This window comes from Jaculus jaculus, chromosome 2 (assembly GCF_020740685.1).
Source record: "Jaculus jaculus isolate mJacJac1 chromosome 2, mJacJac1.mat.Y.cur, whole genome shotgun sequence".
NCBI classification, from domain to species: domain Eukaryota; kingdom Metazoa; phylum Chordata; class Mammalia; order Rodentia; family Dipodidae; genus Jaculus; species Jaculus jaculus.
Window position 1 is genome coordinate 199,893,068 of NC_059103.1, and position 13,709 is coordinate 199,906,776.

A 13,709-nucleotide genomic window follows, 5' to 3' on the forward strand; every position below is an offset into this window, starting at 1 on the left:
CACTAGACAGACTGCATCTGACCTGAAGGAATACTGGTAGAGAAAGGTCCCAGGTCAGCTGGTGCAGGCATAAGTAAAGATCGTTATCTTTACTGAGACCCAGGGGTGAGGAGTGCGGAGACACCTGACTTAGTCCAGTTGAATGGCTTCAGCTCCATGGACCTTAAGATGTCATGCTGCCCCTTTGGCCAGATGACATGGACCCATGTGGCTGTTGTCAAATTTGTAAGTTTAAATGCTATTTAGGAATAAATATTTTCTTATTGAAGACATTGGGAAGACAAGTTGGAATTCAGGGACATCTCTGCTTGGGGAATGGTTTGCTTGGGGGGGACAAGGGAGGAGGGAACATGGGGGAGAAGGAGTGAGAGAGCTCTCAGGAGTTTCCTCTGCCTCCTCTGCCTTCTTTGCCTGGGTGCTGTCCTAGGTCCTGAAGGAATGCATCTTAGAATTCAGGGAAGCACTGCACAGGCTTCCGGGGGTGCACCTGAGCTGTGCTGCCTTCCGGGGTGCACCTCAGCTCTGCTGGGTTGCTGGTAGTTGTAGGAAGCTCTTAGCAATGCCTTACCTTTTTGAGAGGCACTAGTTTCCAGCACCATGAATAAGCTCTGGCTGCACACACAGCTTGCTTGGAATCAGATCCACTGCCCACGAGGTAGACAGCTTGAAAGTAAATGCCTTTATCCTTCTGAGGGTCTGTGTCCCTTTTCTGTATGGAGTAGTAAAGACTAATTAGACACTAAAAGGGTTCCTTGAGAGATAAATGAGCTTAGGGTCTATAGTCACAGTTCTGTAAATGTCACCTCTTTTCAGAACCTCATACATCCTCACGCAGGCCCTCCCCAGAGTCTGGGTCACAGATACTAGCTCACAGGCCCAGTTCCTTACTACCTAGTGGCCCTGCTTTTGCTGACAGGCCATTAGATCTTTTACTGTCTTCCTGGGACCATTTCCTAAAAGGATCTCTTCATTAAGCTGTGCAGGGCTTTCTTGGGGGAATTGTTAGCATCACAATAGAACACACACAGGGGAGCCGGGTCTGGTCACTGTGAAGAAAATCAGTAGTGGTCTCTTGGCTCCTAGGCCTTGCTTTCCTCTGGGGAAGAAAAAAAGCTTATTTTAGTGAAGAGCAGAATTCAGTGCTTGACACAATGTGATTGATGAAGGATTACTGGCTCACGCATCTAGGAAAGGCTGCCACCAGCACACACGCATGCACGCGCACACACACACACATGCACACACTCTCACATACATACACACAGAAGAGGGTTGGTTGACAAGAATGGGTTCAGTGGAAGGGAATGGAGAGGGGGCAAGAGACAGTGATGGGAGGAGCTTATGACCCAAATCCATTTTATACATGTAAATTTCATTCAGATATGAATATTCATAGACAACAGCATGATCAGGGGCTGGGAATAGCTTTTGTCAGCATGGATCGGTTTTGATTTGGCTCAGTGGAGATCTGTTTAGTTTTTGAGATTGAGGGTGTTGACATACTGGAAAGGTATGCCTTCCACTTCCTTCTATAGGAAATGACAGAATTTCTTCTCTTTCTGTCTGTCTTTTCCTTTCAAGCAGAGTGGCGGGTAAAAGGAAGAGCAGCATACACAATAGCTGGAGGGTGTGCCAGGCACAGTGCAGTGTGTATACTCATTGCTCAGTCTAGCTTAACAAGCACCAGCCGACATGCCTGCTTTCATGAGCTACCCTGATAGGTGAAGGAATACGTTCAGGCACTTGTAAGTCAACAGTTCATAAATGTTGACGTATAACTTAAATCCTGCCTCTGGCACCCAAGTCTACACATTGAATCCCCGTGTTTAAAGCAGAAGCTTACCTCACGCCTCCTTGGGGTTTCATAGCCAAACTGAGCCAATGACCTACTCAATGTAGATATTGACAAGTTCTGGACAAATGAATGAATTAATTTATTGACAATTTGAGGTACAGAGACCACATGGGGAGGGTTGGAATCTTAATGTTCTAGTCACATTTTGTGTCACGGTCACATTTGGGAAACATTGAGAAGTATGTGATCATGACCAGTCTATGAAGCGCTGGCCAAAGTAAGAGAAAGGGACCCTTGAAGGCCCCAGGAGGCACCCAGAGGCCAGGTGTGGTTGAAGAGGCAAAGGGCCCGCACACAAGCTGCAGGGAGAAGCAGGAGTCCACCTTCACAGCAGCCTTCCGCTTCTCAGCACTGACTTCTCCATCTCATTTTCCCTCCCCTAGGGTGACCGAGGAGCACCTGGGATTCCTGGCTCTCCTGGCAGCCGTGGTGACCCGGGCATCGGGGTTGCTGGCCCTCCGGTGAGTCCTCCCCAATTCAGCCAACACATACTTGCTCTCAGCTCTCACTGCAGGGCCCAGTTGGCTCCCATGGGAGGGTGAAGTCTGGGCTTCTGCCTCAGTCTTTGGGTCACTTGGGAGGTGGGATGCAATGTCTGTACATGTGGCCGACATTGGTAGTATATTTATTTTGGGAAAAAAATCAAAATACAACTCTTTTAGAGACCAACACACTTATCCTGTCTAACAAAAGGAAAATAATTCTCACTAGAAACTTTTAAAAGGGCAATACTCATGGACCAAACTTTGATAAAACAGAATCATAGCCAGTGAACTTGGGCTGGAGAAGAAATCTCAAATGGGTAAACAATTTTTTCATGGACTTCTGCAGAACTGAGTGGATCACCTTGATCATCCTAAGTAGAAATGGTGAGAAGGGAAATGGAGTCACACTTCCCAACCCCATGCATAAAGTAGTCTTCATTTTGTTAGCTTGAGAGAATAATTTATGTCATCTGTGTGAGCCTGCAAGCCCCCGGGCTGACAGCTCTAAGTTACTTCTGAGCTATAAGGGTTCATGGAATCAGTGAAGTCCCGGCCCACATCCACAAGGAGGCTCTCTCTAATGGCCTCAGCCAGCCCCCAAAATACCTCTATAAACCGAAGACATACTTCATCAAAGTCAGTCCACATGCCTCTGCATTGCAGAATTGCTTTTTTCCATGCAGAATTGAAATTTCTTTTCACTGAGAATTGAATTGTCACCTTCCATGTGTTTCATCCATTGCCTCTTAATCTTCCCTTTGCACCACTACAAAGAGAAGATTTCCCTTTTCCTAAATGATTGCATTCAGAATTTGGTAATAATTTCCAATCTCAGGGTTTCTCTTCTCCCTTCGAGTCCCTTCTTCGCTAAAGGCAAAATATTGATGTGTCTTGAGTTGCGTTTTTTTTTTTTTTTCTCTTTACAGCCATGTCTCTTATTTAAAAAGACAACTACTCAAATACCAAGTTCATATCAAATGTCATTGCTAAGCCTTAAAATAGCCAAACTACCTACATTATTTTAACTCAGTTGTCTACTCTAACTCTGCCCCATTACATATAACCTGGGTACTCGCTTGATTGTACATGGCCCAGTCTCGGATTGGTTTCACATTTAAGAAATACAGAACAGGGCTGGAGAGATGGCTTGGTGGTTAATCGTTTGCCTGTGAAGCCTGATGACCCCGGTTCGAGGCTCAATTCCCCAGGACCCACGTTAACCAGAAGCACAAAGGGGTACATGCGTCTGGAGGCCCTTGTGTGCCCATTATCTCTCTATCTATCTGCCTCTTTCTCTCTCTATCACTCTCAAATAAATAAATAAAAATGAACAAAAAAATTTTTAAAAAGTACTCTGCCAGAAAAAAAAGAAATACGGAGCATTAAAAAAAAATATTGTAAGTAACAATACTCCTCATCTCTAGCTCTCAAAGACTGAGAAGAGGAATACAGTTTGCTACCCACATAATCACTTACAAAAGCTCCTCTTTCTTTTTGTACGTGATAGTCATATGTCTCCAAGTCATCTGGGTGTCTTTCCCCACACATCCTCCAGGCCTGTGTTCTTCCACTCTCAAGACATCTCAGTGCCTTCACACTGGAAAAGCCCACCCCGTCTTCCCCACACCAGCAGTGAGGGCTCTTTCAGGGTGGTAGGAGGGTCAGTCTCTCCCTAGGCATGATGGAAGGACCGTAGGAAGTACTTTTGAGAATTCCTTATCCACTTTAATTGTTTTCTGTCTTTTTAACATGTTTTTATAGACAGATTTCCCATCCCAAATCCCCCCTCCGCTGAATCCCTTCTTCTTTCCAACAAGTCTCTCTTCTATTTGGATGTCATCTTAATCTTTTCATTTTTTTTTCTTTCTTCCTATTATGTAAGAAGTTTCATTGTTTTCCTGAAATGAAATCCTCACCAAAAATTTCTGGCTAGCAAAACCATCCTCTTCACTGTGTCTATTGCTAATTTTGTCTTGGACTTTTCTTTTAGTCTTTAGTAACCAAGGGGAGCAAAAGATGCCATGAAGCAGCACAGTACTCCGAACTTCTTATTTGTAAATTCTCCTCTTAGTAAGGCCCTGTCCTCTGGAATTATGATTGTGATACTGGGCACACTTGTCCCTTAGAATAGAAAAGTGCAGAGAGTGGCCGGGCCCTGGCTCACTCTCTCATATAAGCAGGTTCTGTGTGCCCCTGCACACTGCTCAAGGGTATTCCTTGTCAAGCCTTCTCTTAATCAGAGAGTCAGGCAGCAGAGGTGGACACAGTCCACCCTCCACCCCATTTAAGAGGCAGCTAAAATTGCCATGAAATATTTTTCTGCCTAAGTGAGTTCCCCTGAAAAGTAATTGGCTGGCTCTAGCCAAGAGGCTGTAAATCAACTCTTTTCCACTTCAACTTATTAAAAGCTTCCGTGGTAGGTGAAACCTTACTGCATTCCTATAAATCTATCTTTGGCTACCAGCCTAGCCTGCTGGTGACCTGAGAATGTGCGGTGGGGGGTAGGGGGGAGCGTTCAAGGACACACTGAAAGCACCCGTGCGGTGGAGGTGATGAAGGAGCATGTCGCGTGTGTTGGGAATGTGAAGCCCTTTGCAGGAACAGGGCTCTTTGCACAGAAGTGCCATGTTTCTCTGCCCCATGCTGGGGTGCAGAGCATCACACCCTACACCTCATTATTCCTGGAGGAGGCGCATTATTGTGCACCTAAGGCTTAGATGGGGATCCCCGGGTTGAAGAGTTTATTTGGGATGTGACCCGAGAAATTACCTCTTAGGCAGTGACAGAGTATGGCAAAGAAAGGGAAAAGACCCAGAGCCTAGGGAGAGTCTGTTAATGAACAGCTAGGCATTGCAGGCAGCTGCTGCTCACCCCAGTGGCCCCTGGGCACAGTCTTTGAGCTGTTCTGCAGAAGGAACAAGGCAGTGGTGGGGTTGAGTGACCAACCCTGTTAATCTAGGTACCCTTCCAGGACCTGTCCACCTGGCCAGGGGCCCCAGGTCCCTGAGTGGCTAAAGAAGCTTTAGGCAGGTGCCTGGAGCAAGGAGCACTGGACTGCTGTTTCCAGGGAACCAGTGGCCTGTGTGCTGCATCACTGCTGCCCCATGGACCAGTGTGAAGGTCAGAAGGTGCAGTGGTCACACCAGAGCTGGAGCAGGAGCAGGATGCGAACACTTTCCACACCCACTTCTTGGTCCCCTCTGTCACCTTGCCTTGCAGCTTCAGCGAGACGGACAGGGCTTGTCATCTCAGTAAGTCCACCCAGAGCATGCACACTACAGGTAGACGTGGTTGTCAGCCCCCTGCCCTTCCTGGGTTACAGTAAAGGCCATTGTCATCTATGGGCTATGGGGCTTTGGCTTCCTGCTTCGAGACACTCATTAACAGAAATCTTCCTTTAATCTTCACGCTGTCTCTGATCTTCTGTTAGGAAGATTTAAAAGCTGAGACATGAGCTCACCCAGGCCTCTGGAAGATCAAAGTGCTTATGAGACAGATACCCGGGGCTTTGGCTTTGTAGGGATGGGGATCCCACTGACAGCCGCATGACCCAGATCTGGCTCTTTCCTCCTCAGTTTCCTATGATCAAGTGCCATCAGTTTGTGCAGGAGCCATCAAGGACCCAAAGGAATACAGCCTGACACTTCACACTGCTGGTGATGACATCTGGCCACCTGCCATTGTCCCTGTGATATCTCCAAAGACCTGTTCCCTGGGACTGGGGAAATGGCTCAGGGGTAAAGTGCTTGCCACACAGACATGAGTACCTGTGTTTGGATCCCCAGAACCCACATAGATCTAGACACAGTAGTGAACAGCTATAAGCCCAGCACTCCTACGGTAAGATGGGAGTTGGAGAGAAGAGAATCCCAGAAGCTCACAAGTCAGCTAGCCTGGTGTACCATGGCAGCAGACAAGAGACCCTGTCTAAAACAATGTGGCTAGTAAAGACTGACACGCAAGCTTGCCTTCTGCCTCAACACAAGCTGTGGAAAGCATGCGTCTGCACTCATAGTACGCACACGTGTGCGCACACGCAACAAGGTGGGTGGTGAAGACTGACACCCTCTACCTCAACTCACGGTACACACACATGTGCGCATGCATGCATACACACACACACACACACACACACACACACACACACACACGATTCTGGCTCCCAGGATGACTTTGTTAGCCTTGCCATCCTGAAATGACATGGAATTAGCTTGGCCTACACACTGAACAAGCTCACACACTGTAGCTGGCTCACTGCCCTCCAATGGCTTGCTGATTTCAGAGAGGCTGGAGACACAGAATGTTCTCATTTCAGACAAGGGCACATTTCACACACCCCAGGGAAGAGTGATCTTAAGCACTCCTCTAGTTTCCAAGGTAATGTGAGACTCATAGAGACATGTGAGAGTGAGACTGGTGTCCATCTGATCCTGGCAGGGGGGTGAGCAGAGGCCCCAAGTCTCACTTTCCTTCACACACGTGAGTTCCTATTTAATCCTCACACAGCCTAGTGGGCCCACCGTTGGGGAGGAAACAGATTTGGAGAAGAGAACCACTCTCCTCGATGTGCATTGAGGAAACGAGGACCTGGCTGCAATCTCAATGCAAACGCCTTCATGACTTACTGCAGCGGGATGGGTGTGATGTGTTTGATTCATACGTGGAGCCGTTATCCCTGCCTGTGCTTCATAAGTCCCATCATTGCTCCTGGTTATTTATTGGCTTATGTGGTGAACCAAATGACTTATTCACATACTCACCTGCTTCTCTTGTTTATACCCTGGGGCGGTAAGAAGCAATGTTGGGCTTACAAGTTTCCCTTAGGTAGGAGCATTAGGATTAGATAGGAGCCAAGTATCCCATCTTCTCCGGCCATTGCAAGGATGCCAGGCACTGGTCAGTAGTGACTCAGGACCAAGCCCCCAGCTTTGGTCCCCAGATTAACACTCAGAAAAAGGGGCAAGGCTGGTTTGGTTGAGACCCACTGCCGCGCTATGGCGGGCACAGAGGCAGGGCCCCTGGGCAGTAAAGAAGAGGGCCTCTGAAGGAAAGGTTTCTCCTTCTGTTACGGGGTCCGGTGGCACACCGGCACGACCGTTGACTCACGGAATGAGAGGCAAAGTTTTATTGGGTAAAAAAGGAAGAAAAGAAAAGAAAAGAAAGGAAGTCCAGTAAAGCAGGTCTGCACCCCAGAATCTCAGAGTGTAGCCCTTAACTGTTCGGAGTGTCAGCTTTTATAGAGACAAAACAACAAGATGGCAGTTAAACCACAAATCATAATTCACATGTGATAATTACAGCCATAAAAGTAAAAAAAAAAAAAGGAATTTGCAAACAGGTCTGTTGGTCAGTTACAGGAAGCACCTGGGGGGTGTGAGGTAGGCCTGTGACCAGGAGCCCCACTTATCTTAAGGAGTTTTCTCAACAGCGCAGGCCCTAGGAAATGCTATTCCGACCAGCAGAGCCTCCTGTTTATTGACCATCCCCATCTGCTTAACCAAGTCTTTCATTCCATTCTTTTATGAGTTCCTACAAGGAAGTGACTTCTGTTTTCCTCTAGGAATAAACAAATGTAGAAAAATATAACATTTTGCTCTCTTTACATTTCCACACTGTGCTTCTTTGTATATAGCCAGGAGCTGATGATCTCAAAGTTGGGTTTCAGATGAAAGTCCAAGAGTTTCTTCTGTGGGTGAGGAATGGACAGTTTTACTTACTTACTTATTGATTTATTTTTTTTATGATTTTAGTTGGCATGCAGAGATTAGGTATCATTCATTTTGGCATTTTAAAATACAATTTGTTTTTGTGGATTCCTATCCTAGACCCCTCCCCCTCTTTCTTAATCCCCACCTCTCTGTACCTTTCCTCCTCAGGTACATGTCACAAATACCCTTTTGCCCTTCCTTCATCCCTCTTCTGCCTCTTCTCTTTACATTTGCTTTTAGTTATGGTGTTACCTGTGCAGGTTTTATCCACATTTGCTATATACGTACTTGTAGATGTAGCAAGCTAGGACTCACTTATCAGAGAGACCATGTATGTGGTTTTTGTCTTTCTGAGTTTGAGTCACTTCGCATAATATGATTCCGGGTCCGTCTATTTTCCTGCACATTTCACAAATTCCTGCTTTCACTTCTGATTGCCAGCTCTCCTTTCTGAACAGAACAAGGGACCACTGCTTGGTGTCCCACTTACAGAAGAGGAAACTGAGGCTTGGAGAGGTTCAGACCCCGGTCTAGTCACCACCAGTGAGAGGCAGAGCTGGTGTAAGCTGATCTTCACTCGGGGTGTAGAGCCACGGTCAGTCTCTACTGTTCCCGGCCCTGGACACCTGCTTCATGGCACGTTGGAGAGATTGGGTCTCCTGGCTGGTTCTGGTTATACACAGCTGAATCAGTTACTTTCTTGTTGCTGGGACAATTACGTGACAAAAACCAGTTGACTTTCTTGTTGCTAGGACAAAATACCTGACAAAAACCAGTTGAGAAGAGGGAGGTTCATTTAGCTACCGTTCCAGGTCGCTGTCCATCAGAGCAGGGAAGGGTGGCAGCAGGATCTCCAGTCAATTGGTCACCGTCAGTCCCCAGTGAGGAGCAGAGAGTGGTGAATGCTGCTGGCCAGCCAGCTCTCTACTTCTTATGTAATCCAGTTTAGGTGGCTCTTCCCACTTCAGTTAGCCCAGTCAAGATAATCCCTCACAGACAGGCCCAGAGGCTAACCTGATCCCTCACAGTAGATTTCAGATCCTGTCAAGATGACAGTCAGTACAAACCATCACAAAACAAACTGCTTGTCCCCGACAGGGAGAGGCTTGGGGCAGTCCCTGCTGCCACAGTCCCTGCCCGCCTAGCAGCCCCAGCCTCTCATCCACCTGGCACTCCCACTGCCGCCTCTGGCCGCACCACCCTCCCTCTGCTCCTGGGTTTCCACCAATCTCTTCAGGTTGCTGCGCCTCTGACTCACTGTTCTTTTCCCCTGAGCTCTTGCAGATTCCAGAGCCGCTGCCAGTTGTCCATGCTGCAGGCCTGAGCCTGCTTCTTTCCTGCTTCGAGAGATGTAGACCTCTCCAGACTAGACCCTGCTCCCCTGAACTTCCTGGCCATGGCTCTCTTCTACCCGGGGAGCCTGAAATCCCTTTACTGTCTATGCCTTGCTCTATAGCCCCTAAACCCTTTTCACTAGTGTCCCTCTGGGCATAAACCCCCTAACCTGTTTAACTCAACCCTGAACCTCTGCATCCTGAATAGGTTGGTGGGAGTGGCTTTTGTTACCTCCAGCACCGTATCTTGACTGGTCCCATAGTTGCTTCCCTCTGCCTGTGCACATTGTAGACGTTCAGATCAAAGGTTATGGAGAGTCAAAGTGTAGTTGATTTTCTGATATATGTTTGTGATGTGAGGAAGAGACGTCTTATAAATTGGCCACACTATAACAATAAACAAAGAGTAAGTGTACAGCCTACCTCCTCAAGCCCCTTAAGATTGTCAGTCCTGTGAGTTTCCACCACCTGCAATTATCAAGAAAGGCTAATAGTGTGACAGCCAACTGCATGCATTCTTACATGTGTAGGCATGTGAACATTTGTTTCATATATATATTTATGTATGTGTATGGGGTGTGTGTAGACATTATATATGTACAGATGCATAGCATCATGTGTCACAGGTAGAGATATGTACTAAATACATTGTTAGGGTTTTTCATTCTGCATATTTTATGGCATATCCTTTCCACAAGTTTAAATAACAATGGAATCACTTAGCAATATAGTCTTATGGGAGTTCGTTATACGTGCATTATGTCATTGACTAAAGCTTTCTAATACAATGTATGACAGTATACATATACATATACATATATAAGACATATACATATATGTATATATATATATATATATATATATGTGTGTGTGTGTGTATGTGTGTGTGTGTGTGTGTGTGTGTGTAATTTTATTATGGAGAATTACAGTAGTCAGAATACTAAAATGACTGTCATGTAGCTAGCCATACGGACACTTCCTGGGATCCCTTAGCTAATGACCACATGGACACTGCTTCCTTCCCTCTCATCATCCTCTACCTTCTGTTTTTTCAAAGCATGTCTCAAGCACACATCATTTAATCTGTACACACTTCAGTGTATGTTTCTAAAGACAAGAACCTTGAAAACATAACCACAATTTACCAAACAATTCCAGCCACCATGGATATTTCTTGCTGTTTCTCCCATGCTGTCCTTCAGGAATTTTCTTCCTGGAATTAGGAGCCCAGTAAACAAAATCAATTGGTAAATCTTTAAAAATAAAATCATTGCCTAATTTATAAATGTTTTCCCCCTTTTGTTCCCCTTTAGACACTTATTCATGAAATCAGGTTTGTTTTTAGTCTCAGTTGTTTTGTATTTGCTAACGTGATAGTTTAGCATGGACCACTATCCTGGAGCTGCTCATTACTTGATACTAAGGCCCAGAGGTTTGATCAGATTCAGATCTTATGTTTTGAGCAAGACTTCACAGGTAGCGTGTTCCTCCATCAGGAGGCACCAGATGTCAGATGGAGTTTCTTTCTGTGATGTTTCACCCTTTGATGTACAAGGCTTCCATCAATTAGCACATCAAGGCTTGCAAATTGATGCTATGGTAGCTCTTTCAATTCTTCTTTCTTATCAGCTGGACTGTTTCTCTATAGAGACAGGCTCCCTCCCTTACAATCTGTACAGCCTCTGTGTGTGATCCCCAGTGTGGAAGGCCACATGTAGATGCTTGCATTTTCTCCTACTGGTCACATCCAAATAATGACCTGGTTTGCTGATGTCTTACACAGATAATCACTCCAGGTCTGCTTGCATAGTACTTAAGAATAGGTCGGAATTCATGTATATAAATGCATCAATATTTTAATATGCTATAATTTTTCTCCTTTTCGGATACCAACATTGTTTTATCTGAGTCCAATAGGCTCCTTATGCAAGTTGACCTTGAGTGTGAGTGTTTTTTGCCATAATCATAGGATCCCTTGCTCTCTGAGGGAGAGGGAAGGTAGGTTTATCTTGTAGCTTTGGTCCAATCTCTATCCATTCAAGGAGTCCTAGCTCCTCTTGGTGGAAGCTGGAACCCAAGGGTGAATTTGGGGGATTAAATAAAGTGACTTTGAAACAAGCACATCAGTATATTATCTGCTTTCTCATCCTGACAAAGGCAGCCTAAGGGGGGAAAGGCTTATTCTGGCTCACAGATCAGGAGATACAGTCCACCATGGTGAGTGATGGCAGTGAGAGTGGCTCACAACTGAAGCATCAAGAGCAGGAGGCAGCTGGCTACACGACTTAGCCACCAAGACCCTCCCGTAAGACCCATAAGACCCTCTCACTGGCAGTCCAGTTCTTTCTACTGTGCCCCACCTCCTAAATGTTCCATACCTCCAAAAGTTGTACCACTATCTGGGGACCAAGTGTTCAAATACATGTAGCAGTTGGGCCATTTCACACTCAAACCAAAACAGAGGGCATAATCTTTGAACAGAGGTAGCAGTTGCCAGAACATTTAAGCTTTGTAATTAAGAAGGCACTGGAAAATCTCTACCCAGTTCTCATCTTCCACCACACACTTGCATGTTTTTCAAAGGGGACAAAGTGTCTATGTCAATATTGTCTTATAGGACAGACACAGGAGCTTTTCTTAACTCAATATTTCTTTTATTTCTGTTACTACAAGGCAAAGTGATCCTCTAGTAATTTGTATTAAAAGCTTTATGTTTCTATTATAGCTAATTTGTATTATTATTATTTTGTACTATAAGTGGAAAAACTGAAGATCTGAGAGTCCAGTCTAATTGGGTCAACTTCTAATATTTGACAAAGCTAACTTTTAAAATGGAGACCTTTGAATGCAAAGCCCATCCATCACAGTAGATTTTATACTAAGTGACACAAGAAAGGAGTTTGTAGCCTGGTTTAATCAACAAGTTAAATGCATGAGGGTAGATTGTGGGATTTAATTTGCAAACAGAATGAAGCAGAAATGATTCTGCACCATGTACATCCTCACTGGGAACTTGTCTGAGATGAGCAAAATTCAGATGCATGATGTGTGGTGTATAACGGAGCAACTCACAGCCACATAGACCACTGGAGGTTCAGTTCTGAGTGTCAGTTTTAACTGCTTGATGATGGCTAAGTCACTTAATGGATTTCAAGTCCAGCTTCCCCATCTGCAGTAAAGTTGTGTTATAGATGGCCAGTGTGCAGTCTTCCAGCAGGGGTTAGATGAGGCTGTACGCATGAAGCAGCTGGGACCACTCCTGGCTTGGACACTAATACTGAAAGTCCTTTCCACACTCTTGCATTTTTCAGCTCTAAATTTCCTTCTCCTGTCCTCCCTGTGTATGAACAGTGGCTTCTCCTGCCTCTGGAATAAAGTAGAATTGAAGTAATCAGAGATTGCCTGTGGCCAATGGAGGCTCATTATTTCCCATTATTTTTCCTTCCTTTATTTTATGGAATACTTCTGCATGAAGAAATCCATCTTCACTTATGATAAGCATGCCCAGTGTATAATCCTTGTAGAAAGGAGAAGAGAAATGCATGTGGCTGTAGAAGCCATCGCTATGTTGTCTACTTAGTGTTCCTTAGAGTAATTGTGATGCAAATCTTACCATGCAAAACCCATGGTACCATGTAAAACATATGGATCCCCATCAAAACACACTGAAGAGAGTGCCATCACCTGATTTCATGAGTTCCAACATGGTAGCAGTTCCCATCGCATTGCTGGGACCAAACACCTGACCACAAGCATCTTACGGAAGGAAAAGGTTTGTATCTGTTCAGTTTCAATGCAGGTTTCATCCTGGACAGAAGGCATGGCGGAACAGATAGCTAGGGTGTCGTACCTTGTCACAGAAGCTGGGAGGAAGCAGCAGGAGTGAGTTAGCTTGTCCTGGCAAGAGGGTTTATGCTACCTACTTCCAAGGCCTGCCTCTGGTGGCATGCTTCCTCCAGCAAGGCTTTGCAGCCCAAAGACTCCAGCAGCTGGGGACCAAGAATGAGGCTAACTCACAAGTGCTTGAGGCTACGGGGGAGCATTTTACATTTAAGCCACCACTGTTGCAATTACCATGTCATTGGTGGGAGAAACGCCAGATCTGAAGCAGCTATGGGGAGCAAAAGTTTTATTTTGGCTTACAGTCTTGAGGGGAAGCTCCATTATGTCAGGGGACAACGCAGCATGAGCAGAAGCTGGACATCACCTTCATGGAAAACAGTAGCAGGAGGGTGACCCACTAACACTGGCAAGCTGGGGCCTAATAACTCCCTGGGTCTTCCCCCAGCAACACACCTCCTTCATCAAGTCTCCACCTCCTAAGTTT

The 13,709-nt window shown here is 45.7% G+C and overlaps 1 protein-coding gene across 1 annotated transcript in view; it reads left to right on the top strand.

Annotated features, from left to right (window-relative positions):
• The window catches only part of Col22a1 (collagen type XXII alpha 1 chain), a 266,961-nt gene that overhangs the window by 171,417 nt on the left and 81,835 nt on the right, over positions 1-13,709 (top strand). Inside the window, exon 40 of the mRNA XM_012948295.2 lies at positions 2,239-2,316. Within this exon, the coding sequence (XP_012803749.2) occupies positions 2,239-2,316 (78 nt within the window). The remainder of the gene's footprint in view (positions 1-2,238; positions 2,317-13,709) is intronic.